The sequence below is a fragment of the Colletotrichum chrysophilum genome (assembly GCF_026319265.1).
Source record: "Colletotrichum chrysophilum strain AFK26 chromosome Unknown scaffold_42, whole genome shotgun sequence".
Lineage (NCBI taxonomy): Eukaryota > Fungi > Ascomycota > Sordariomycetes > Glomerellales > Glomerellaceae > Colletotrichum > Colletotrichum chrysophilum.
This window is the reverse complement of record NW_026517329.1, coordinates 118,440-142,605: the sequence shown is the minus strand read 5'-3', so window position 1 is coordinate 142,605 and position 24,166 is coordinate 118,440. Positions and strand designations below refer to the sequence as shown.

The 24,166-nt window shown below is 55.1% G+C and overlaps 11 protein-coding genes and 1 non-coding gene across 12 annotated transcripts; 9 read left to right on the top strand and 3 right to left on the bottom strand.

Annotated features, from left to right (window-relative positions):
- Positions 1-899: 899 nt before the first annotated feature.
- Positions 900-3,292, top strand: COL26b_005959 (uncharacterized protein; the record flags this gene model as incomplete). The annotated part of the gene is made up of 2 exons (XM_053178792.1): positions 900-1,327; positions 1,387-3,292. The coding sequence occupies 2 exons, from the start codon at positions 900-902 to the stop codon at positions 3,290-3,292; spliced, it is 2,334 nt and encodes a 777-aa protein (XP_053037263.1).
- Positions 3,293-3,889: 597 nt separating this feature from the next.
- COL26b_005958 (uncharacterized protein) lies at positions 3,890-8,186 on the top strand (the record flags this gene model as incomplete). The annotated part of the gene is made up of 2 exons (XM_053178791.1): positions 3,890-4,008; positions 4,070-8,186. The coding sequence occupies 2 exons, from the start codon at positions 3,890-3,892 to the stop codon at positions 8,184-8,186; spliced, it is 4,236 nt and encodes a 1,411-aa protein (XP_053037262.1).
- Positions 8,187-8,400: 214 nt separating this feature from the next.
- On the bottom strand, positions 8,401-9,129 carry COL26b_005957 (uncharacterized protein; the record flags this gene model as incomplete). The annotated part of the gene is made up of 1 exon (XM_053178790.1): positions 8,401-9,129. One exon carries the CDS (start codon positions 9,127-9,129, stop codon positions 8,401-8,403), a length of 729 nt encoding a protein of 242 aa, XP_053037261.1.
- A 445-nt stretch (positions 9,130-9,574) lies between these two features.
- COL26b_005956 (uncharacterized protein) lies at positions 9,575-10,585 on the top strand (the record flags this gene model as incomplete). The annotated part of the gene is made up of 2 exons (XM_053178789.1): positions 9,575-10,087; positions 10,178-10,585. 2 exons carry the CDS (start codon positions 9,575-9,577, stop codon positions 10,583-10,585), a joined length of 921 nt encoding a protein of 306 aa, XP_053037260.1.
- Positions 10,586-10,847: 262 nt separating this feature from the next.
- Positions 10,848-11,868, bottom strand: COL26b_005955 (uncharacterized protein; the record flags this gene model as incomplete). The annotated part of the gene is made up of 3 exons (XM_053178788.1): positions 10,848-11,521; positions 11,572-11,747; positions 11,801-11,868. The coding sequence occupies 3 exons, from the start codon at positions 11,866-11,868 to the stop codon at positions 10,848-10,850; spliced, it is 918 nt and encodes a 305-aa protein (XP_053037259.1).
- Positions 11,869-12,533: 665 nt separating this feature from the next.
- COL26b_005954 lies at positions 12,534-12,621 on the top strand. The gene has a single exon. It is a non-coding gene; the product is annotated as a tRNA-Glu (tRNA).
- An 870-nt stretch (positions 12,622-13,491) lies between these two features.
- COL26b_005953 (uncharacterized protein) lies at positions 13,492-14,769 on the top strand (the record flags this gene model as incomplete). Its single annotated transcript, XM_053178787.1, has 1 exon — positions 13,492-14,769. One exon carries the CDS (start codon positions 13,492-13,494, stop codon positions 14,767-14,769), a length of 1,278 nt encoding a protein of 425 aa, XP_053037258.1.
- Positions 14,770-15,339: 570 nt separating this feature from the next.
- On the top strand, positions 15,340-16,038 carry COL26b_005952 (uncharacterized protein; the record flags this gene model as incomplete). The annotated part of the gene is made up of 1 exon (XM_053178786.1): positions 15,340-16,038. One exon carries the CDS (start codon positions 15,340-15,342, stop codon positions 16,036-16,038), a length of 699 nt encoding a protein of 232 aa, XP_053037257.1.
- A 102-nt stretch (positions 16,039-16,140) lies between these two features.
- On the top strand, positions 16,141-16,587 carry COL26b_005951 (uncharacterized protein; the record flags this gene model as incomplete). The annotated part of the gene is made up of 1 exon (XM_053178785.1): positions 16,141-16,587. The coding sequence occupies one exon, from the start codon at positions 16,141-16,143 to the stop codon at positions 16,585-16,587; it is 447 nt and encodes a 148-aa protein (XP_053037256.1).
- A 352-nt stretch (positions 16,588-16,939) lies between these two features.
- Positions 16,940-17,764, top strand: COL26b_005950 (uncharacterized protein; the record flags this gene model as incomplete). Its single annotated transcript, XM_053178784.1, has 1 exon — positions 16,940-17,764. The coding sequence occupies one exon, from the start codon at positions 16,940-16,942 to the stop codon at positions 17,762-17,764; it is 825 nt and encodes a 274-aa protein (XP_053037255.1).
- A 79-nt stretch (positions 17,765-17,843) lies between these two features.
- On the top strand, positions 17,844-18,801 carry COL26b_005949 (uncharacterized protein; the record flags this gene model as incomplete). The annotated part of the gene is made up of 2 exons (XM_053178783.1): positions 17,844-18,743; positions 18,787-18,801. The coding sequence occupies 2 exons, from the start codon at positions 17,844-17,846 to the stop codon at positions 18,799-18,801; spliced, it is 915 nt and encodes a 304-aa protein (XP_053037254.1).
- Positions 18,802-19,815: 1,014 nt separating this feature from the next.
- COL26b_005948 (uncharacterized protein) lies at positions 19,816-20,726 on the bottom strand (the record flags this gene model as incomplete). The annotated part of the gene is made up of 2 exons (XM_053178782.1): positions 19,816-19,826; positions 19,883-20,726. The coding sequence occupies 2 exons, from the start codon at positions 20,724-20,726 to the stop codon at positions 19,816-19,818; spliced, it is 855 nt and encodes a 284-aa protein (XP_053037253.1).
- Positions 20,727-24,166: the final 3,440 nt, after the last annotated feature.

Sequence of the window (24,166 nt, the reverse complement as noted above, 5' to 3'; positions counted from 1 at the left end):
ACTTGCGGGTGGCTTACCCCCGCGAGCCAATGGCCATGTCCAGCTCGCATGTGTCGTTGTCTTGCAGGGCTGCAGATCACACACGCCTGCTGTTGTCATGATGAGCAAACATTCAAGACCCAACCGAGTGCTCAAATCGTCCCGTGTCTCCGCTGCGCCACGCGGGTGCGGCCCCGACTCCAACTTTCCACTTGGCAAAGTCGGGGACGGGTTGACGGGATGAACTGGAGGTTGGACTGGACTTCAACCCCCCTGCAAAGACGGCGGCGCTAACCCAGGTCTCCAATGAAATACCCCGCGGGGATGCCCACCGACTGGAGATGAGATGGTGCCCGAGAAAGGAAGCTCAGACAAACGGATTCGAAGTATTGCATCTCGGACTCGAAACTGAGCCACCGACAGTTAGCTGGCCAGTGCCAGGGCTCGCGTGGGTGTTTTTATTGTACTCGGTGAGGAAATCCCAAGGCGACCAACTGTTACACACACCGCAGCGGTTGCCTGCTGTGCGCTCGTGATGGCCGCTGATGTGGCCATGCCCCCCATATTCCCAAGGAAGAGTGTACCGTGTGTGTGTCTCGGGGGGTGACTAAACACGGGTCATAACCTGTCGATCGCGGGGGAGGACAGGGGGTCCGGCATCGATGGTGAGGGTCTGGAATAAAACTCCTTCATCGCTATTATCGACCGCAAGTTCTGACACATCATCGTTTGGCCCGTCTCGTGTTCCCCACGTCAGACTTGGACTTTCTCACAAGCTGCATAACATGTGCCTGAACAAACGCTCGAGGCCAGCGTCAACTGATTCCCGCGAAACACTGGGGCGCGGCTGCGTCCCGAACGACTGACCCGTCGACCAACAGCTCGATATCCAATACAAGGCTTGAAGGCACACCGACATGATGGACCCCATCAGCATTTCGGCCTTCACCATGACGCTTGTCGGCGTGGCCGGCAAGATCGTCGAGGGGACCGCAAAGTTCGTGGAGGAGACGAAAATGATTGACTCTAGCATTCGCGACTTCCACGAGACGATCCGAAATCTGTATGCAGCACTACGGAACGTCGCCCGGATCCTGGACCAACACCCGACACAGCTTCCTTTCGAAAGGGAACACCACCAAGATATTTACCGGATCTTGAAGTCGTGCAGCGGAGCGCTTGAGAGGTTGAGGTCGGCGCTGCCAGAGCTGGCCCAGAACTCCGGCCCCATCGCGAGGGCGCGCGCCAGTTTCACCGCGACGCTGAAGCAGAGTGTCATTCGAGATCTCGTGTCGCACATCACGTCGTATACCCAGGTTCTTCAACTGAGTCTGATAACTCTATCTCTGTAAGTAAACCAAAAGTCCCCGCGAGTTCTCCGAGCATATCAGTGCTAACAGTAACCAGCGGCTCCGTCTGGAACCAGCAAAAGTCGCAGGACCAAGTCCACATTGAGATCAGAAAGCTGACCGATGCCATTCGTTCTGCCAATCTCGTTTCGAAGTTGACCAGCGTCCATCGGCGACCATCGATGGAATGGGACGATGACGATGGAACCCGGGTAGAGGATTCTCTGTCGGTGACGAAGGAGATCCAAGCCTGGCGCATGTCAGCAGACGAGGTCGCAGCGGCAGTGACGCTCCACGATGTTGGCCACGACATCGGCCGGGACCCATCTCTGCATTCCTTCAGCGGTTCCTTCCCCAAACTGCCGACTGCAAAGGACCTTGGCTCAAGGGAGTCCCTCAGCGATGTCGAGTCCGATGATTGGGACCCGGAACCCGAGCGCAAGGACGGTCCAAGCAAGGAAATCCTAAAGCATCAGTACGAGGCCAACCAGGATATCGTGAATCAGCTGGTGAAATGCGGCATCTTTCTTCGAGCGTCGCTGTACCAGAAAAGGGGCATCGAACTCCGCGAGCAGCTCAGCAAACCGGGATACGACGACGCGTTCAAGTTCTCGGAACAAGCGGCTATGAAGGAGCGCCTCGCCGAGATCCTGCTGTACTGTGAGACCGAGGACGAGACGGCCGAGGCAAAGGTGATTCTCCAAAAGCTGCTGCAGGAGGAAGTCAAGCAACCCGAGAACGAGCGGGATGACGAGCGTAGGAGCAGGCTCTACCATGACCTCGGGAGCCTTTACATCAAGCTGGGGAACTTGAGGCAGGCAAAGACGTTCCTAAGCCGCGCTCTTGAGGGGAGAAAGAATCAGGCCCCCATGCCGGTCGACCTGGTATTGGATACTGCCAACCTATACATCAAGGCCTTGCAACTCGCCGAGGCTTATGATGAAGCTCGCGGGGTGAAAAACTGGGTCGACACGGATGTCATCCCGCTTACCAGTCGACCAGCCTCGCCCCCCGCTTCAGACACAACACCGGGTCCTCGACGCCCGTCGGCCATGGGAGAGCTGTCGCTGGTGTACGCTTGGTGTAGCAAGAACGGATTCGATATTGACGCACCAACTGGTTTCCACTTTGACGCTTGCGATTTTTTGACCAGCACATCGCCTCTGCACAAGGCGATCCAAGACGAGAATGTCGAGATCTTGAAGCTGATGATGGGACACGTCACCAGTCTAGAGAACGGGGGCAACGTTGGTCTCCCAACGCCGCTGCTGCTTGCCGCCTCGACAAGAAACCGCGAAAGCGTCGGCTTACTTCTTAAGCACAATGCTCGAGCGGACGTCAGGGATAGCGCGGGACAGAGCCCTCTCCACAAGTGCCAGAGCGAGTCCGGCGGCGTCAACGTTGCCCAGCTCCTCCTCGACAACACGCCCGGCCTGCTGAACCTCATCGACAACTCGGGAAAAACGGCTCTGTACATGGCGTGTGAGATGGGCAATAAGGGAATGGTGAAGGTCCTCCTGACTCGAGGGGCAGATCCAAACATCTGCCACCAGGCAAGGAGGGGGTCTGCTTCATCCGGCACGGAGAGCCCCAACATCTGCACCCCGTTGATTGCAGCAATCCAAGTAGTGGCGACCAGAAGCGCCCGAAAGATCACCGTGATAGAAATGCTACTTACCCACGGTGCGAACCCGTATCTGACGGACGCGAACGGGAGGAACGCCTTCCAGGCCGCGAACAATTCTGGGTTGGCAGGGTCGGAGATCAAGCGACTTCTGCAGCAGCATGCACAAATGCCGACGCGCAAGTCCAGCGATGCCTCTTCGTCGACAGTCTTCACGAGGTCGTCCACGTCGAGCGAGGCTATTCATGGTCCGCTGGGGCAGAGACGGGGACTGAGGAGGTTTCTGACCAAGACGGACTCGAACAACTCTGGCGTCGATTCGGTCCCAGAGGGGGAGTAGGTGCACGGGATTGGAAAAGGTGATTGTGGCGGATGCGATGATTTGTGCACTTATAGATACCCTTGTATGCGAGCGAAAAATGAATCGAGTTGATCTGTTAGCTTCCGTCGATACAAATGGTGTTTTCCCATCTTCGAAGTGTTGATGACAGCAGTAGCAGCGATAAACTAAGGTCCATGGCACCTACCTTAGACGGGTCGTGCGAGACGGAAGTCGGCCCCGGGCCGGAGGCCCGAATCCCGTCCCGAATCCCGTCTTTACGTAAGGGATCGGCCACACCACTTGTAGCCAGGCGCGCCCGCGTTCGTAGCTAGATTAATCAAGCCACTTCACGCAGGTCGCGATGTGGAGCTTAGCGGGCGTCTTATCTTATCGGGTCGTCACAAACGCTCAAAGCGGGGCATGATGTAATAAGGGAGGCGCCGTGGCTGCTGTGGTGGGGCTTGCACTTTGTAGCGCTCACCACACATTGCACCTGGACTTGTCGTCTCACAAACAGTACCTCCTGCGAGCTCTCACCACCCTGGTCACTGGTGATGCCCCGCCATCGGAAGAAGACCTCACTTTCATGATTCACACCCTCAGTCGCCAACTACCATGTCGAGCTCCAAGGCTGCGGTGAAGGCCATTGGCGACTCTGTCAAACAGCAAAAATGGGACGACGCCATTCAGAAGGCGACTGAGTTCCTCGAGCGCGACCCCAAGCACTACCAAGCGTACGTACCTTCTCTCCTCAAATGACAATTTCCATTGCAAGCCTGCTGACGCAATTCGCAGAAACATCTTGCTGGCCTTCGCTCTTGACAAGAAAAACCGCGTCGATGAGGCTGAGAAGGCGTACAAGACTGCCGCTGCGCAGAAGCCCAAAGAGCCCGCGGCGTGGCAGGGTCTCATCAAGCTCTACGAGAAACAGGACCGCAAGCGCATAGAGGCCTACCACCAGGCTGCGGTGAGCTTGGCAGAAATCTACCGTGATGCCGAGGACATGTACAAGTGCCAGGATGTCATCGACAAGTTTGTCGACTTTGCCAGATCACAGGGTGACACTGCCCAGTACATCGACGCCTTGAGCGTCATCCTCCCAGGAAGCCCCATCTACCCTGCACTTGAGGGCCGAGTGCCGCACCCCGCCAAGACCTACGAGACCATGGCGCAGATCATTGAGACCGACGAGAAGAAGCGCATCAACACGCTCATCGGCGAGCGCAGGACGAGGATAGGAGCGCGCTTGAACGAGGTCACGCTCGAGGTGAAGCGTGAGGTCATTGCTCAGAGCAAGCTCGAGTACATTTACCAACAGCTCATCAACTGGACAAACGATGACGAGCTCCGGCGGAGGTATGAGGAGAAGCTCCTCCAGTGGTGTTACGACCGCCTGCTGGTTGCGCCGCTTGGCCCCGAAAAGGGCTTCGCTCTTCAAGCCGTTCTGAAGCTGGCCCTGGACATGGTCATTATCAAGCACCCTTACAGACTCGCATGGGAGATTGCCATCAACTGGAAGGACGCCAAGGAGATCAAGGAGTGGGACGTCAATATGCTGAGGGACTATTGCACATTCTTCCCTGAGACCGACCTGTACAAGGTCATCACTGGCTTTTTGACCAGCAGCATCTCTCCATTCCCCAAACCGACGCCCGCCGCACTCGAGGCAGAGGAGACCGAGAGTGAAGACGACGAGGGTGGCGGTGTGTCCATGGTGCCGCTGACAGAACAGGATAGAATCCTGATGATGACGGACGGTATCACGACGTCAGACTCGTTGTTCGCTCATCGTTTGATGGGAGAGTACTACCAGCATCTAGAGGAATACGAGAGCACTGTTGAACAGATGAGAAAGTCCATGGATCTTCTGAAGTCGGAGAGGACAAAGACCGGTATGACATTCCAGAACACGAGCGATTCTTTCTCGCTATACCTGGGCACAGCTCTGGTATTCTATCAGTCTCCCAGAAACCACGGCGAAGCAAAGAGACTGTTCGAAGAGGTTCTCACACACGATCCATCATCTACCCCGGCGCTGATTGGTGTCGGTCTCATTTACGAGGAAGAGGAGGACTTTGATGATGCCATCGATTTCTTTGGGCGCGCGCTGAAGAGAGATCCTAGCAACCTCCGTGTCAAGACTGAATCTGCCTGGGTACAGGCGCTCAAGGGTGACTACGAGAAGGCCAAGGTGGAACTGGAGGCCTCCCTCCCATTGATCGAGGAGATGACGCCTCCGTCAAAGGATCTTCTTGCACAGACACAGTACCGCCTGGGGTCCTGTCTGTGGAACCTAGATTCTTCAAAGGCCGCTCGCAAGAGTCGCACAGGTGCTTACGCATACTTCCTGGATTCTCTCAAAAACAACCTCAACTTCGCACCATCGTACACAAGTCTCGGCATCTACTATGCCGACTACGCCAAAGACAAGAAGAGGGCTAGACGGTGCTTCCAAAAGGCTGTCGAGCTCTCATCTTCAGAAGTCGAGGCAGCTAAGCGCCTGGCTCAATCATTCGCTGACGAAGGTGATTGGGACAGAGTCGAGTTGGTCGCTCAGCGGGTGGTCGACTCTGGCAAGGTGAAGCCACCGCCAGGCTCGAAGAGGAAAGGCATCAGCTGGCCGTTTGCAGCACTTGGTGTTGCAGAGCTGAACAAGCAGGATTTCCACAAATCAATCGTGTCGTTCCAGTCAGCCCTGAGGATATCGCCGGAGGACTACCACTCATGGGTGGGCTTAGGAGAAAGTTACTACTCATCAGGTCGCTACATCGCCGCGACCAAGGCTATTCTTAATGCGCAGAGGCTGGAAGAAACTGCTTCCAAGGAAGTTCTTGGCGATACTTGGTTCACCAAGTACATGCTTGCTAACGTCAAGCGTGAGCTGGCCGAGTTTGACGAAGCCATTGCACTCTACCAGGAGGTCAACGATGGCCGGCCGAATGAAGATGGCGTCGCCATCGCACTTATGCAGACCATGGTTGACAACGCGCTTGATTGTGTTGAGAAGGGCCTCTTTGGCAAGTCAATTCAACTTGCTAAGGACACCATTGCTTTTGCTTCCGAGGCAGATGCGACCGTCGTCGAGACATTCAACTTTTGGAAGTCGCTTGCAGACGCGTGCTCCGTCTTTTCTGCGGTGCAAAGTAAGGCTATTGAGTTCCCTGCCGAGTCCATCATGACGCTCATCGACAGCGGCGACAAGAAGGCCTATGAAATATTTGCCGATGTAGACAATGTTGGCACCGGTGTCATTTCTGCCAAGGGTCTATTCTCTGAAGATGAGAGACTAGGCGTCGACCTGACCAGATGCATCCACGCTACGATCCTCTGCCACAAGCGAGCAATCCATGTCTCGGCCAACGATTTGCACGCGCAGGCCGTCGCGTACTACAACCTGGGCTGGGCGGAGCACCGAGCTCACATCTGTCTCCCATCAAGCATTCGGAAGAAGTCTAGTGTGTATCTCAAGACCGCTATGAAATGCTTCAAGCGGGCCATCGAGCTCGAGGCAGGAAATTCCGACTTTTGGAACTCGCTGGGTGTCGTAACGAGCGAAATCAGCCCGGCGGTGTCCCAGCATTCCTTCGTCAGAAGTCTGCACCTCAACGAGCGAAGCCCTGCGGCGTGGACGAACCTGGGCACATTGGCCCTGCTGCAGAACGACATGCAACTTGCCAACGAGGCCTTCAACCGCGCGCAGTCGACAGATCCCGATTACGCGCATGCTTGGCTCGGTCAGGGCTTCGTCGCGCTGCTCTACGGGAAGACAAAAGAGGCGAGGGGTCTGTTTACACATGCCATGGAAATCGCGGAGTCGTCGTCTGTCCTTACGAGGCGCCAGTTCTCCGTCTCCGTGTTTGACTACATCCTGACCGCGACGTCCGCCAACATCTCGTCGCTCATCCAGCCCATCTTCGCGCTCGGCCAACTGAACAACTTGAAGCCGCAGGACTTGGCATACGGACATTTGTCGACTATGTTCTTAGAGCGGACGCACGACAACGTCAAGGCCGTCGAGATTCTTGAGAAGATCTGCGGCATCCTGGAGGCGGACTTCGAGGTTACGGAGTCGCCTCAAGCTCTCGCACAATTCGCTCTCGCCAAGACGGACCTGGCCAGATCGTACTTGGCTTCCGGCTCGTACGAGCAAGCCGTTGAGTGCGGTGAAATGGCGCTCCAGCTAAGCAGCGACGAGTCTGACAACGAGCTGACACAGGAGGAGCGCAAGAAGGCACGTCTCTCGGCTCACCTGACCGTCGGCCTGGCGCAATACTACAGCAAAGACATCGACGAGGCGCTTCTCTGCTTCGAGTCGGCTCTGGAGGAATCCGATGGCAATGCCGATGCCGTCTGCCTCCTTGCTCAGGTGCTCTGGGCTAACGGCTCGGAAGAGTCCCGCGAGAAGGCTCGCAACTCCCTTTTCGAAGTGATTGAGAAACAGCCCGATCATGTCCAAGCCGTTCTTCTCCTCGGCGTCATTGCTGTCCTCGACAACGACGAAGAGTCCGTCGAGGCCGTCGTCGCCGAGCTCGAGGGCCTCCGCACGAGCGATAAGATTGCAGACACGGAGCAGTCCCAGATCGGCGAGGTGCTCGGCGCCGTGGCGAAGCTCGGCGAGAACAGCACCGACGAGGATGTATTGACCCAGATCCAGACGGACATCATGCTGTACCCACATCTGCCGCACGGGTGGTCGAACCTGGCGGAATTTGGCGGCGAGGAGTACCCGGCCGAGATGGCGTTGACGGTGGCCAAGAAGGGCGTTCCGCCTCGGGGAACGCTCGAGGCGGAGGACCTGGCCAAGGCATACGCCGGCACGGGTGTTGCTGCGCATGCCCAGACGGCCATTTTCTTGGCGCCGTGGACGGTGGCCGGCTGGAACTCTTTGCGTGAGGCGGTTTCCGGGAACTAGATGTGGCGAGCGTGGCCGAATTTGTCTGAAGGCTAGATGTTAAGTCATGGGCAAATAGGGCTAGATGAAGTTGCTCATGATAGTGAAGGACGTGTCCATCAAATAGATCCAGACGGACGAATAAAACGAAAAAAAAGTTAAAAGCAAATGCATATCGTGTCTCTAGTCAAATGGGTATACCCGAACTCCAACTAATGCATCACATCCCTTCCCTCTACGGCCGATCAGCCCCGACAGCCTCCTTCAACCTCGCAATCCGCCCCTCCATCCACGCCTTCTGCCATGCGTCAACCTTTCCTCCCAACATCACACACTTCTCCGGCTCAAGCAGCACCGTGCCCCTCGCCACCACCGTCCCAGCCTTGAGCATGACCTTCTCGCCGATATTCGTAACCCCGACCCCAATCCTCTCCACCCGCCTCAGCTCCATCGCATACACCTTCTGCCCCTTGCAATCCTGCAGCACAAGCCTGTGCGTCGCATTCTTCCTCTGCTGCGGCGCCGCTGCCGCCGCCTGCGTCCGCCCCGGAGCACCCTCGTCGACGTTATCGTACTCGGCCTGCTCCTCGGCCGCAGCCAGCCGCACCACGCGCCGGCCGGTGGTCATCTCGCCGCGCGCCACGGCCTCGAGCTCCTCGACCTGCTCCCAGCGCGAGAGGGCCAGGTTCTCGACGTCGACGACCTGGCAGGGGACGTCGCGGGGCAGCGTCGTCTCCGGCGTCTGCGGGTCCGTCGCCGCGGGCGGGAATGTCGCTGACGAGGAGGGATCGAGCAGGTTGGGCGTCGTGAGGTCCGAGGCGAGGAGGCGCGCTTTGGCGGTCGCGATGAGGGAGGGCAGCGGCGGGGTCGGGACGCGCGAGGTCAGGGTCGTGGTCCAGGGGACGGAGGGCGTCGGGAAGGATTGGGAGTGGAGGGCGTTGCGGATTTGTGTGGTTGCGTCCATTTTCATGCCCGATGTTTTGGTAGGAAATTTTACATTTTGATATTGTTGGGTTTGCAGTGTTGGAAGAGAGGTTCTTGAAGAATAGCTTCAGTGGGGTAAAAAGCTGGCAGGCACTTAAGGTACCTACCTACCCCCAACTTCCCGGGCCCGGCCCCACTATAGATCTCCAAAATTAGAACCACTGCATGTGCACGCTAGCGCAGCCTCGCTGAACAGCTGAAGTCCAAGGGGCCGCTACCCCACACGAGCTCTGTCGACCTATCGCCAGCATCCCCGTCATCCTCCAGCGCAGCCTCGCGCCGCAACCGGCAACCGTCAACCATCACGAGCTTCACAGCAGCGTCTCTACGCATCACACCACCACAGCCTCAATCGGCTCCGTCCCTTCTTTAAGTGCAACCTACCCCTCAATAACCGAAACTAGAAATCAAAACGGCACCCGAAAATGGCCTCAATCGCCTCCCCCCGCGAACCGCCCGCCCTCACCCGCCGCGTCTCCGCGCAGCCACACACTCCAACATCCTCAACCCGCCCCTCCCTAGACGCCCCGCGCTCCGCGACATCCTCCCCGAACCCGTCCTCCTCAGCAACCTTCGGTGCCCCCGGCACCGCGGCAGCGCCCTCCAAACGCGCCAACCGCGCCGCCCTCCGCGAGTACTACAACCTGAAAAAGGGGACGACCACCCCGTCCCTCGAAGTCACCGACGCAGACGACGTCTCCTCGGAGCGCGGCGGCGGCATTGCGGAACACAGCGAGGTTCCGCCCAGCGAGCTCGACAACGCGAGCTTCGACGCCGAGGCGTATGTGCGCAAGGCGCTGGCGGAGAACACGCTGGACGACCTGCTGAGGGTGTACACGCGCGTGCTGGGCGAGATCCGGGCGCTGGATGCGGAGAAGAAGGCGCTGGTGTACGACAATTACTCGAAGCTGATATCTGCCACGGAGACGATTCGAAAGGTGAGCATGCTCTCTCTGCCATCCTCCGCTCCTCGTTGGAGTATTGTGAATTATTGAAGATGTGGTCTTTTGCTGACGCTGAGCTTCTAGATGCGCGCGAACATGGACCCCCTGAACCCCATGGCGTCGACACTTGACCCGGCTATTGCGGGGATATATGCCCAGGCGAGCTCGATCCGCGAGGCGCTGCGCAAGACGGTGGCGCCGCCCGGGTCGCAGGAGCGCTTGGACGAGGAGGCCGCGGCGAGGCGGCGGAGGACGAGGCAGCTTGCGAAGGAGGTGCTGGGGACGCCTGAGAAGTTGCGGAAGCTGGTGAAGGATGGCAAGGTTGAGGAGGCGAGGAGCCTATGGGAAATGCCGAGGCGGTTGCTCGAGGTTTGGAAAGAGAAGGGCGTCGGTGGGACGGACGTGGTGGAGTGTCTTGAAGAGGGCGATGCGGCGTTGAGGGGCACAGGGGAGAGCAGCGTGAGGACTTCGAAAGACAGTGGAAGGTCTTGAGGGAGGCCGAGGTGCGGTTGTTTAAAGGCATAGCGAGGGTGTTGTGGCGTTAGTTGACTGCTTACTGGGCTGAAATACTTGATATAGACTAAATCGGAAGAACTGGACGATACAGCAGGGGATTTGCACATCTCACATCACCCATATCCGGTGGTAGAATACCTTTGCATTGCTATAGGAATCGTTTCCCCGCAAAAATTCATAATCTCTTCACTTTTTTCTAGACCTGCTTCTCCTTTATGTGAATCCCTGACCCCGCCTCTTACAACTCCGAAATGTCAATAATGTCAAACGGATCCCGGTCCGCCTCGCTTACAAACACCTGCACACCCGCCTCCTTACTCTTCAACTCGCCCTCCAGCAGGGGCTTCATCACCTCCGTCAGGTACCCCCTCTCCGAGTTGCTGTGGAACACCGTCACGACCGTCTTGCCTTCCTGCACGGCCTTGAGCGCGTTGTGGTGGCTCATCTCACCCGTGACGATGACGTCTGCGCGCGCGCCCTTGACGACGTCCCACCCGCTGCCGGCACACACGGCGACGGCATCGACGCGCGCCGTCGACACCCGCTTCGGGTCCGGGCTCGCGACCATGACGCGGCGCATGCCGACGCGCTCGGCCACGCGGCGGATGATGGCCGCGAGGGACTCGGGCTGGCGGAAGGTGCAGAGCAGGCCGTAGCCGGAGCCCTCGAAACCGGCGGGGGTGGAGGAGATTGGGGTGACGACGGTGCGCTCGGAGGGCGCGGCGGTGGTGGAGGAGGTGGCGGGGCCGCCGGAGACGATGTCGCCGAGCCAGGTGTTGAGGCCGTTGGGGGCGGCATCGACGGCGGTGTGCGGGCAGTAGACTGCGATTCCGTGGGCGGCGAGCAGGAGGAGGGTTGCTTGTTGCGGGTCGTTTGTGGTGATTGACTTGAGGCCGGAGAAGATGAAGGGGTCTGGGAGGATGGTTAGATTTGGTGGTGGATGGGAGATTCGTGAGACGTACGGTAGCTGACGATGACGCTGGCGTTCTTCTGGATTGCTTCCTCAGCGACGGCGTAGGTGAGGTCGTTTGTGAGGAGGACGACGGGGGATTTGGGTTGGCGGGAAGCCGGGGTCTCGATGTTACCGAGGAGAAGACCAACGTTGTCCCAGCGTCTGTCTGCGAGCTCTTCGGGGTAGCTGTGGCGGTTGTGAGTGTGAGATGTATGAATGAGGGGGGTGCGGGGTCTTACTGCTTTCTCATAGCATCCACGACCAGGCTGGTGAAGCTAGGGGAGGAGTACTTGTTGCTGGCGGCCATTTTGAGAACGTCTTGTGCTTGTCGCAGGCGGATACTTGTTGTGAAGTGAGCTCGAGGGACGTGTGTTGTTGAAGGGAGACGAATTCGAGGTGTGAACGTTGCCCCGCAAACTCGTCGACTTATATGCGCTGATGCCCTTGGAAGCTTGGTACTCATGTGAGGGATGGTGCTGCCAAGGCTAGTGAGCATAGTGTGATGAGAAGCATATGGGTATCTGAACACACTCTTCCAATTGACGAAATTGACCTTCCTGACAGTTTTTCGAAGTCGTGGCGGTCGTATGAAGCTGTGTCTATGAGATGTCGAAGCCGAATTCAAAGGTTGTTTGTGCCCCTGTTACATGCATATCGATACCGAGCGGCGATTAGTCATTGGAGCTCTGACGTAAGCCCCGGAGAACTGCAATCCACCTCCACGTCATTCGTGCCAGCTCTTCAATCTCACATCCTGCATCACTGCTCATCACCTTCATCAACTTGCTCTCATGTTATCATTGATTTTCAACCATATGAGATGCTTCAGGCGGTTGTTTGACCCCGAAGGACCATCTAGCGCGAAATTTGTGCTTGTCCTGCCAACCTGGCTAGCGAAGAGAGAAGCCCCACCTTGGCGTCTTCGTTGATGAAGAGCTTTGCCGTCTCTCCACTTCAACAATCACACATCCATCCGATATGGTGTAGTGGCCAACATGATGCCCTCTCATCCTTGATGCGAGGATAGGCATAGCCCCGAGTTCGATTCTCGGTTTCGGAACATATACTTTTGCCGTTTTTGGACAATTTGAATTTTTGACACTCTCACAGCTCAGGTGTCTATTCGCTTTCGTAGCGAAAGACCAACCACCTTTTACCTCGCGCCAAGTGGGCTAAGAAGGCGATGGAACAAGGAGCGGCCATAGAAAAGCCATAACCCTCCTCATGGTAACTTGGTGCCACCAAAGTGCGCTTGAATGTTGCAAAAGCCTGGGGGAAACGGTCCACCGACGGCCGAAATGCTCTGTCCACTTCACACGAGGGAAAAGCAACTCCTACCCTTCATGTGCTATGCTCAATACGTGTCTACTGCTGTCGTCCCTATCGTTGTCGTCCTTATCGTCGCCATCTCTGCCGTCCGTTGAGTTGAGTTGACGGGGGCGTGTTGACTGTTTTCATGCCTTTCACAATGTCTTCAAAAGCGAAGACAATCAAGAACTTCTCCTAGTGTACAGTGCTACCCACAACTCGCTACTTCCTTTCAAGATAACTACTTATGCGATGTCAAGGTCGGCCTATTTATGTGTTTAAGCCCCCAATTCCGTGTGTAGGTAACCTTGATGAGTATCAGCCACTACAACCCTTCTCCCTATTAGAAATGGCTTATCTGCTAGAATGAAATTGACACACTGAGCCTGCTGACCTGCACCATCTGAATTCAGAATTACTCAAATTCTCTGTTCCCAGCATCACCCTTATTTCTTGTTCTTGCCGAGCCTGCCACCGCGTCTTCAAGCGTACTCGACACGTGCGACAGCCCGACCTTCTTCAACTATCAACGCAATCTCTGTCAGCTACAAGATGTTCCCATCTCAATACATCACGGCCGCCCAGCAGTACAAGGCCGGGACGCGGTTGACTCTTTGGCAGTATGAGCCAGTGCAGCCCCACAGACGGCCTGTCTGAGTACACTCGGAATCCTCTACCGAATGATCTTCCCCCTGATCACCTTCGAGATTTCGATCTCGAGATGACTCGCAGCACACGCAAGGAAGATGTCGACAAGCAAGCCGTGCTTCAAGTCAGCAAGGTCATTTCCGGAGGCGACAACAACACGGTTCAGGTCATTCTATTCGACGTCATTCAACCGCCAGTTTCGTATCGGGGCGATGCTGCCAGGCTTCCCGGAGATGGCACGCAGGTAGTCGGCTTCCTCTACGACACCGAGTTCTACCCCAGCGACGAGTACACATTTTACAGCAACGCAGAACAGGCCGATGGCAACCTCAGCCGCACTGACGCCGCACTCAAGCATTTCTTCTCGAAGAATAAGACTGGACACCCACATGTCGTTCCCCAATATTACGGCTGCTGGGCGACCCGTGTTGATACGTACGACAAGAACGCTTTCAGATACGTCGGCCTTGTCCTCGAGGAGTACATCAATGGCCACTCAATTGAGGATATTTGCGACCGCGATGAATACGACGAACTTATTCCTCCTGATGGCGACGTCGTTTTCCACATGCCCGAAGATGTCGACGATGGATTCCACACTTTGGAAATTTCCAAGGAGCTGTGCCAAGAAGTCATGAAGCAGGCCGTCAATGGTCTCGTCGAACACATGCATATCGGCGTTCAGCATAATGTCTTCGAGCCGCGCAAGGTATTCATCACCTTGCGCAACGGAAAGGTGGGTTTGGATTGGCCGAGGGCTGTGCTGCTTGGCTTCACGAACACACAGGTATGGTCAAAGACAAAAATGGCCAAGGGCCCCAAGGGTCCCGTACAGTTACTGGAGCATCTTCCCCATCCACCTCATCCTTTCCAGCGGTTTAGTGTCACAGGACTTGAGAACTTCATAGGATGGTGGCCCTCCCCTGAAGTGGGCTGGGAGGGCGACGAGCCAGGTGACTTCGATAACGAAGCTGAATTCGATGAGTGGCTTGTGAGTGACGAGGCTTTCGGGCCACTGGTTGAGGCTGCGGATGTGGAGGCCGAGCTGGGCAAGGGCGTTGAGTGGCCGCATCCGTACAAGAAGTACTCTCTATTCAAGACGCTTGACCCAATTAAGCCAAAACTTTTAGAGGAACGAGAGGAGAGACGCAGAAATCTAGAGGAGGAAGAGCTCAAGAAGGATAGTGACGCAAATGTGCAGGCTCTTGCTGATATCAATCTGTCCACTGCGCGGACGAAAGGTTACAAATAGTAGAAATAAATTAAGAGATCGCCTAACTTCCCTGTGTCTGCGCGGCTATATTTCCTGTGTGCTTCATTGCCCTTATCGAAGACGATGTGAGCGGCGATGACGACGACGACGACGACGACGACGACGATAGCAGTAACGGTAACGACGGTAAGGTAGGTTAAAGACGAGAAGCAGTCGAGCTAATACGGCAAACATGGTTGGTCCCAAAATCGATACCAATTCTGCGAGAAGTATGCCCAAATCATGACTCCCTTTTCTACGTCCTGATGCTGACATTGGATATCCAGAGGGAATATTGAATTCCTCCAAATCGACCATTTGTGAACCCCAGCAAGGGCACCCATAACTATCCCAAGCCCACCTCTGCGGCTCCTCATTTTCTCTTCATTCTTGTGCGCCGTGTCTACTGCGTCTCGAACCGACCCAACTCCCCTCACCTCCATCCCTTTCCTCATCTCACCCTGCGTTTCTCGACCAGCAGCCATCAACCAGCTCAACCTGTCCCAGAGTCGAAAAGTAGTTCTCAATCCAGATTTCTTTGCAGAACCTCCGGAGCATGATTGCAACAAAATGTCGACATTCCGATACATATCACCCACGAAGCAGTACCAGCCGGGAACAAAACTAGAACTATGGCCGTACAAGCCCGCAGAACCCCACGGACGCTCACAGTACACGCGCAATCCGTTGCCCCGCGACTTCCATCCAGGTTGGATGAGAAACTTTGACCCAACAACTCTAAACAACAGAGCCGAGGAAGCCGCAGTCATCGAGATTGACGACATGATTCACGGCGGTGACAATCATCTTGCCCAAATCCTTGCCTGCAATCTGGTCGAAGCCCCCAAGCATCAACAATCACCGGAAGAACTCACTCAGTTGACCAAGGACGGCAAGCCTGTCAAGGTGCAAATTGCTGCAGAGATCTTCGATCCAGAATTTTACCCTGGTAGCACAGGTGCTCCCTACGACAATGACGAGCAAGCTGACGGAAATCTGAGTTGCGCAGATGCAGCTCTCAGACATCTCTTCACCAAGGGCTTAACAGGTCATCTCCACTTTGCGCCTCAGTATTATGGCTGCTGGGTTGCACGCATCCAAGCCCGACAGAGATCTACTGGCCGTGTGACTGAACGCTTCGTTGGTGTTGTTCTGAGGGAGCATATAATCGGCCATTCAATCGAGGCTCTCTGTCATAGGGACAAATATGGTCAGCTACTCCCTTTCGAGGGTCGTGTCTTCTTTCACGATTCCGATGATGCGGAATAGGGCCAGGTTTGTCTCGAACTAGAGAAAGAAGTTTGCCAAGACATATTAAAGCAGGCTCTACACGGAATCGTGTGCCATCTTCACGTCGGCGTCAAACACGAGATGTTTGAACCGAAGAACATCTATCTCACGATGCGTGATAGGGATTTCGACCTGGAAAAGCCAAGAGCTGTCCTTCTTGGGCATATGCTAGCGCAGGTCTGGTCGAAGACTACGGAGGCACAAGGGCCGTTAGAGCTCAAACAGCTTCTTGAACACCTGGCATACCCGCCGCATCCACGGCTTCGATTCGGCTTCAGGGCTGTTGACGACTTTGTCGGCTGGTTTCCGTCGCCTCCGGACGGCTGGTACGGCAATGAACCAGCTACTTTCAACAGTAAGAAGGAGTACGAAGATTGGATTGTTAGCGAAGAGGTGTTCGGTCCGCTCGTAGAGGCCGCGGAAGTCGAGGAGGGTTTGGAGGACGGCGCTGAATGGCCATACCCGTATGGCAAATATTCGCTCTTCAAGTCGCTTGATGCGGTCAAAGAGGACCTTCTTCGACAGTGACAAGAGAAAAGAAGACTTGCGGAGCAGCAACAAAGCCCTAAGGACACGCAAAATGGACGATAGGACAGTTCCTCCTAGCGGCAACGGCTCAAAACCAAGCAGGTTCCAAAAACAAGCTCTACGGGTAACCTTGAGAGGTATCGCAATGCAAAGCGTTTTCTCCGTTTGACCTCTCTCATAACACATGACAGCAGAAAACACACTCCATACTTGTCCATTTTCACGCGCCTGTTTCGCAGGCTTCGACAAGTCACACCACTCTGCCATCACTCACAACCAACACAGTTCATCACCAATAACCCTTCATCATCAGCACACCACCACTTCCAGCTTCCAGAACTCAGCACTCGCCATGTCTCAGAAGTTTTGGCCTCAGATAGAAATGGAGGTTCGGCGCTACAGGGCAGGCCGCCGGCTGAATCTGTATTCGTACACCCCCGTTGATCCCCACGGAACCACAAAGTACTTGCTGAATAATTTGCCGGATGACCTCACACCTGGTTGGGTCCGTGGCTTTGATCCGACCAATCTACCTCCGACTCCAGATCTTATCCTTGAGGTCTTCGAGGGCCTGTCATGGGGCATCAAGAAGTGCAATCAGATCACCGCATGCAGGATTGTGATGAATCTCGAGAACCACCATGACCCCAGTGTCCAGGGTCCTCGCGAGAGTCAGCAGTGGCCCGACCTCGTTGTCTGCAAGGCGTTTGACCCCCCCTTCTACCCAATCCTGGGGGGTCGTGGTGTGGATAAGGCAGCGGAGGCGGCGCTGAGCAGAGAGGCTGGAGCCTATCGATACCTCTACTCAAACAACATGACCGGCTTCCCTCACCCGACGCCCGAGTTTTATGGTACATATGTCGCAGTGTTCGACCTTGGATTTGAAGACGATGACCTCATCGACCTTGGACTTGAGGACAAGCACCAAGCCTACAGGTGCGTTCCGGTCATTCTCATGGAGCATGTCGAAGGCTTCTCAATGGAGAACCTACGCACCCGTCATGACACCACGCATGAGCTCGTCCCCCGCAACCTGCTCCCCATCTTTCACTACGATGCCAACGGTAGTCCAGTCACCCTTGCACTTCACAAGCAGAACAGAAAGGAGGTCATGAGACAAGTGCTTGATGGCTTGGTCAAGATGTTGCACGTGGGCTTGGAGTTTGGGGGCCATTGAGGCCCGCCAGATCATGATTACCATCAAGAATAGCCAACACGACCTGGAAGTGCCCCGAGCGGTGGTTTTGGACTATACAATGAGCGATGTATGGTGTATGACGCGTGTCGGCAAAACTGTCGACAGACATCGCCTCTACGACCTGCAAAAGCTCCCGAAGCCTGTCCACCCGATGCAGATTTTTGACTTTGAGGAGCTACACAGTACCATCGGATTTTGGCCTTCGTCGTACTGCTACGAGACAACGAACGATAATGAGGCGAGAGAGGCCGAGTGGGCCCGTGACTCCGAAGGGATTCGCATCAGGGACGACAATGGTCGGCTCCGCCATAAATGCGAGATCGAGTGTGATGAATGGCTCGTGGAGACTTTCGGCCCGTTTGAGGAGGGGAGATACTCAGTCTACAAGACTTTGTACCTGATACAAGAGGCGGAGGAAAGGGCGAGGGAGACAGCGGCGAAGGAGGCATTCGCGGTGGAGAAGGCGTTACGGGACTGGTTGAGGGACCCCGTGAAGGAGGCCGAGGAGGCAGCAGAGTGGGCCGCTGTGAAGGAGAAATCGATGAAGCTGGCGATGGATGCAGTGGTTTCTGCGGCCAAGAGAGCCTTTAAAGATGCGCACGCTGAGTGGTACGAGGAGAAAGAGAGGCAGGAGCAGAAGGGTGGACAGATCGAGGATGTTGCCATTGATGTCACGGACGATGCCACCGCCGATGATAATAACAACGACGACGACGACGACGGCGACGACGATGATGATGACTATGACGAGGACGACAATGACAACGAGGATGAGATCGACTACTTCCCCCAGTTCTTCGGGGCTCATGAGGATAGAGAGGTTAGAGAGGCTGTGGCATTTCAAAAAGCGCAAGAGCTTCGCGACCTCAAGGACGCTCTGAGAAATCTGCGGGCGGAAGACGCCGGAAGCTCACGCGACTTACCAGACGTTGAGCAGTTTCAAGGCGTTCTGAAATTGGTACGGGCTCGACGACATCGAGAGGCCAAAGAAGAAAGACCAGTCAGGGGAAGTGTGACACTTGATCAGCATAATAGAGAAGCATGATACTCCATTCATTGACATCGTCATCCCCTGCGTCGCCCACCGCAGCACCATCGTGGTCCACTCAGAGAGAATAGAAGACCAGTCTTTTGCTAGAAAGTGAGTTTGCAGCAAGGTTTTGAAGCAAAACACATGGAAAACGCAAAGTGTCCGCTCAGGAGGACGAAGGTGGGTTGCTCCTTGAGTTGGTAAATGCTTGATAGGCTGACTCACAGGTGCGCTACGTATGTATGAGTCTGCGAGGCGATAATTCTCAAAGACGGCCAGCATGGCACTATGAGTGGTTTTGGCAGGAGACGGTGCGTCTTGGGATAAGGTGTGAGAAGGGATGCGGGGGCATTTAGTGCAAGTGACAATAGTGGATGCAGGTATGTTTGGGGTGAGAGTTGTATCCCGGCTTACAGCCGTGTGAGATCATAACATGGATCGAACAGTGGATATTCATTACCGAGTAGCCTTTATGCGATACCAGAATCAGAACAGTCCTAATCGAGACGTCTTCGCCGAAGTTTATGGTGCGAAGGTGGGTGTCGCGAGCCTGTGACGGTGTTATGCAAGGTGACCTTTTCCAACGCCCTCTGAATGGCCCTCTCCAAATCCTGTCCCAAAGAATCTTTGTCTTCAAGGTTGCCTAGAAGGGTGAGAACTTGAGGAATTATGACGTCCAGCATTGCGTCCTGTCTCTCCCCAATCAAGTCCAGCGTGTCGAAGGTAGAATACCTTTGGTTGGCGTACGGCCGCATCTTGTCTTGCTTGACCAAGTCTTTCTTGTCCGTCGCCTCAATCAGGGGACCAAAGACCTCTTCACTTGAGCCACTGCTTAAACTCTTTTTCTACCTCGTGTTCAGGACGGCCGTTGGCAGATGGAGGCCACCAGCCTTGGAACTTCTCCAAAGCCACGACACTGCATCTTTCCCGAGGGTGGGTTGGAAAAGGAAGCTTCTGTAAACAGTAGCTTGAATTCCCGCGTCGTTCCGAATATTTTGTCTCAAACCATACCTGAGTATCATCGTGGTCAAGAAATACGACTCGTAATTCTTTCAAGTCCTGCGTACCGTTCTTCAACGTAACGAATACATTCTTCGGGGAAATTTCGTGATGCTCGACCCCGAGTTGGAAACCTTGGCAAATACCGTGGAGCATTATCTGGATGACAAGCTGTCGATTCTTCTCGTCAAAGGTAACACGCCTAATCTGGTTGCCCTCGCCAGATATGCCAAAAGAAAATTCGTAAGGGCAGAGCTCGCCAATATATCCTTCTTCGATATCTTCGCGAAAACACAGGTCCTCAATAGAGCGGCCGTCGATGTACTCAATAACGATAAGACCAACGTACTTGAATTGTGGTTCACCCGTCATATTCGTACCATACTTGACTTTCGCCACCCAGCCACCGTAGAACTGTGGCATAGTATGCGCGTAGCCCGTCTTCTTATTCCAGCGATAGTAGGCGTAGGCGGCATGCTCACGGCTGAAGTAACCTGTATCAGGGCTAGGGTTAACAAAGCAGCTAGGAAGCCAGGTGTTGTCGTAGACCTTGCTGACGAGCTTCCTAGTCAGGGGCGGGCGGCGGGCTTTGGAGTCCTTGTTCTTGGGGATCAGGCTGAGAGGTGACTGGTAGAAGGCTGGGCGTTCTTCGACCGGTGCCTCCAGTACCTTGCAGCTGAAGATTTGAGACTCTCGTTCGGGACCAACGCGTATGATTTTCTCGATTTGAACCTTGGCTTGAGTCTTGGCGAAGTCGGCCTTGGGGTCGAAGTTGCGCACGCCTCGAGGTGAATGGTATGCGGGCGTGCTATATGGGCGTACCGGCTCGTATGGAAATAGGGTCAGCTTTTTGCCAACAGTATACATCTCCTCAGGCTTATCCCAGGTTGCAAGCTCAAGAAATCCCTCCATGATGAAGTGCTATGTTGCGTTGTCGATTGTGGTTTGGTAGGCAAAAAGAGGATGGTAAGACGAAGAACAGAGGATGCCTAGAAAGGCTTTGGAGAGAGCTGCATGGATTTTGAAGAGAGATTGGAGAGATGCGGCTGCGCAAGAGCGGTTCTTACGGTTTGAGGTTACCTGGAGTGCCGAAGAGAAAACGGAGCAAAAAATCTAATGAGCGGAAAGTCTGATTTCGACCATGGGCACAGCGCCTCTCGTTGTCTAGGTTGCTCAGCCTGGAAACCTTTACGGAAGGAACAGCACACGAATCTTTCCTTAAAGGTTCTGTGACTTTTGGATCACATACCTCTACCTTGAGCGGCCGCTTAGGTACGTCAAAACCCAACTCGTTTACTCTGCCCTTGACTCTGTTTGAGACCATCGCGGTTCTGTCCGCCCCCTACCACTTCCAAACCCCATCCCAATCCCTACTCAACTAGCTATCGAGGGGGGATTCGATCGCTATCAACTCCTTCCTGACATCATCGGCCTAATCTCACAACCATCCCGTCTTGCGAAATCGCCAACCTGCCCTCAGACTCCTCGTGGACCGCGACATCGGTAGCCCAGTATGTCCGGGAAATTCAAGTCCAGCATCGAACTGGAAGTCGCCCGTTACTACCCGACGCAGCGTCTGAACCTCTATTCCTATAAACCGGTCGATCCTTATGGCGTCAAGGGTTATATTCCAAATCCACTCCCAGCTGACCTTCCTCCTGGCTGTGTTCGGGGCTTCGACCCGACCGAATGATGAGCAGAAGAAGACGAAAGAAAAGGTCGTTGCTGCAGAGACGGAAGCCGCGGCGGAAACTGATGCCCTGATGCTGGCGCTGGGCCTGAGAAACCCCAAATCTGACATCGACGCAGACGACAAGGACCGGTCGAGGAGCCAGTGAGGCCGAACAAGCAGTCGGTGAAACTGGGAAGGCGGCTTCGGAGACTCGCAGAGTCGATCAACCTGAAGAACGACCATCGCCCCGAATAATGAGGAGGTTCTTCAAAAGACTCTGGAGGCGAAGATTTATTCGAGATGGACAGTGTCGAATACTACTCCGGGGGCGGAGACGGTGAGTGAGGGCAGAGACAGAGACGCATGACGAGGTACCTACCTACGCAGACTGACAGGGCCGGTCTTGGCCGCCGTCTCCGAAGCTGCGGGGCCGGAGTGCGCCGCTCGTTCGGACAAAATGATCAAAGCTAAACAAACGATCCAGGTACAACAGGAATTGACAATACATACGGGTCTCATGTCACCTTTCCCCATGTGGCTTTCTGAAGATCCATTGCCTGGCTTCTACAAGGGGACGGAGTTGTTCATTGTCATAGTCTTGGCGTCGAAACAACCACGCTCGAAGCCTGGTCCCTGCCAGGCACGAGACAACAGCAGTCTCTCGAGGTTAGGCATCTCGTCGGCCGACCTCTCCCGTCCGATGTTCATGCAATTTACAGCTCCGGGCCGAGGGTGCAGCCGCGTGCAGCCCATGACAACGGTGGCCTTGCTTGGTTATGCGGTGCGGAGGGAGAGGCGGCCGGCGCGCATTTAGAGTCTTCTCATGTTGTGACGTGCGTTGGACGGGAGGGGGGTTCATGCACGGCCACATTGGATTGTTTTCAGTTTCGACGTTGTTTTTTGTGTGAACGGGCGAGTGTTGGTTGCTGGGGAAGTTATCCGCATGGTGATCGGATTTCCCAGTGTGGATTGTAGGCATTGCATCTGTATTCTGAAGCTGTCACGAGAAGAGCGGGTTTGGGAAATGTGGTCGACGATGTACACACAAATCGTTTGAATCAAGGATGGGCGGCTTGAGGACAGGGGTTTCAGCGGTGGGGGATGACGTCGTTTGGCGGCGCCGTTTGCCGGTGTGACAGGCTGCTCCTGGTATATCTGAGCGTGATATAGGCAAGTTGGCAGTACCTTGGTGTGCATACCTAAGGTAGGTTGGTATTTGACTGGAAATTACACGGGTCTCACAACAACGACGGCAATGTTGACGACGACGTTGAAGGATGATTGAGGCTGAAAATGGGATCTCCACACGCTACTGCGCATTGGCGAGACAGACCGAGTGCCCGTTGAAAGAAGCCCAGGACAGACTTGGGCATTCTTGAGGGATCTTCGGCTATCGAGAGGGCGAGATGCAGCAAAGCAGGATACCGCTAGACCGAGAGCGGTGTGAGCTGAGCTGGGCTGATTGTGGGCTTCCATTTGCTGGAAATGCGGATTCTGGCGAATCAGGACGAGGCACTGGCGGCTGCTTGCATTTTTGGCGGTGCATTCTGCGAGATGCGTTTCCCCCGCTTGTCTTAGCCCAGGCACGATTTGGTGCCTTTTGAGTTGTGCGAGGTGGCTGGGGTTTAGCGCCGCTGTACGGATAAGGGTCTTTCGCAGGAAGGACTTGAGTTGAAAGAGTTTTCTTCCCCCTCGCTAGGCCACGTTCAGACAATTGAGTTGTCAATCCGAACATGCTATCTTCTATTGAGATGGGGTTTGACCCGTATCTACTACTAGTCTGGCCGGCCTCTGGAGTCTCGACGAGTCAACTTCCTGACCATATCTTATCGACGGAGCAAGACTCGAAAGAGAACAACTGTCAACATCTCTGCTTGTGGGAAAACTCTTCAGGTCAGGAGGTTTTCCCAAACCGATAAAGTCTCTTTTGGACGCGGAATTAAATGAAGGCTCATGGGTTGCGCAGAGTGAGTGCGGATTCAGGCTTTGATGAGTTGCTCGTGTTAGTGTGCGGCAAGGAGCGTATGGTGGGACGCGCCTGAGCCGACCCCATGCAAGGCGAAATAAACCAGACGGGGTCCTGCCTCGGGTCGCAGAGGGAGCATTGCGGTCGGGTCTGGCCCGGTGGGTAAGAATACTGTGTCTTCCGTCTTGTGTTGGTGCGTTGAACTAAAAGTTGAGGCTGGACTGGATGTGGTCGAATTGGGATGGCAGTCAAATGTGTTGGAAAGACAGCAGAGAGGAAATGGCAAGGCATAGAGGCGCGGCCGAAGCCGGGTTCAATGAGAAAGAGTCGCAACGACCGGGGCGGGCCAGGCGCAGCAACGGCGAAGGCAGGCAGGTGGCTTGAGAAGGATGATTGGGGGTTTTATTCAAGATGAAGTGGGTGGTGACACTGAATTCCTGTCGGCGTTCGATTCTGCGAGACGTAGAATTGATTGTACGAGTGGCTCGCACAGGTGCAACACTTAGGCACTCCACGACAATTAAATTGTCGACCGACACCTCGCCTTCTCGTCCCCGGTCGCATCGATGATGTGCTATCAGAAGAGCTTTCTTAATTGAATACAGAGAGCATCATGTATGTATGTATGTAGGTCAGCAAGTTGGTAATCTGTGCTTTCGAGGGACCTGCACGTCTCGTCACATTGTCTTGATTGGCCGGGACGCCCGCACGGCA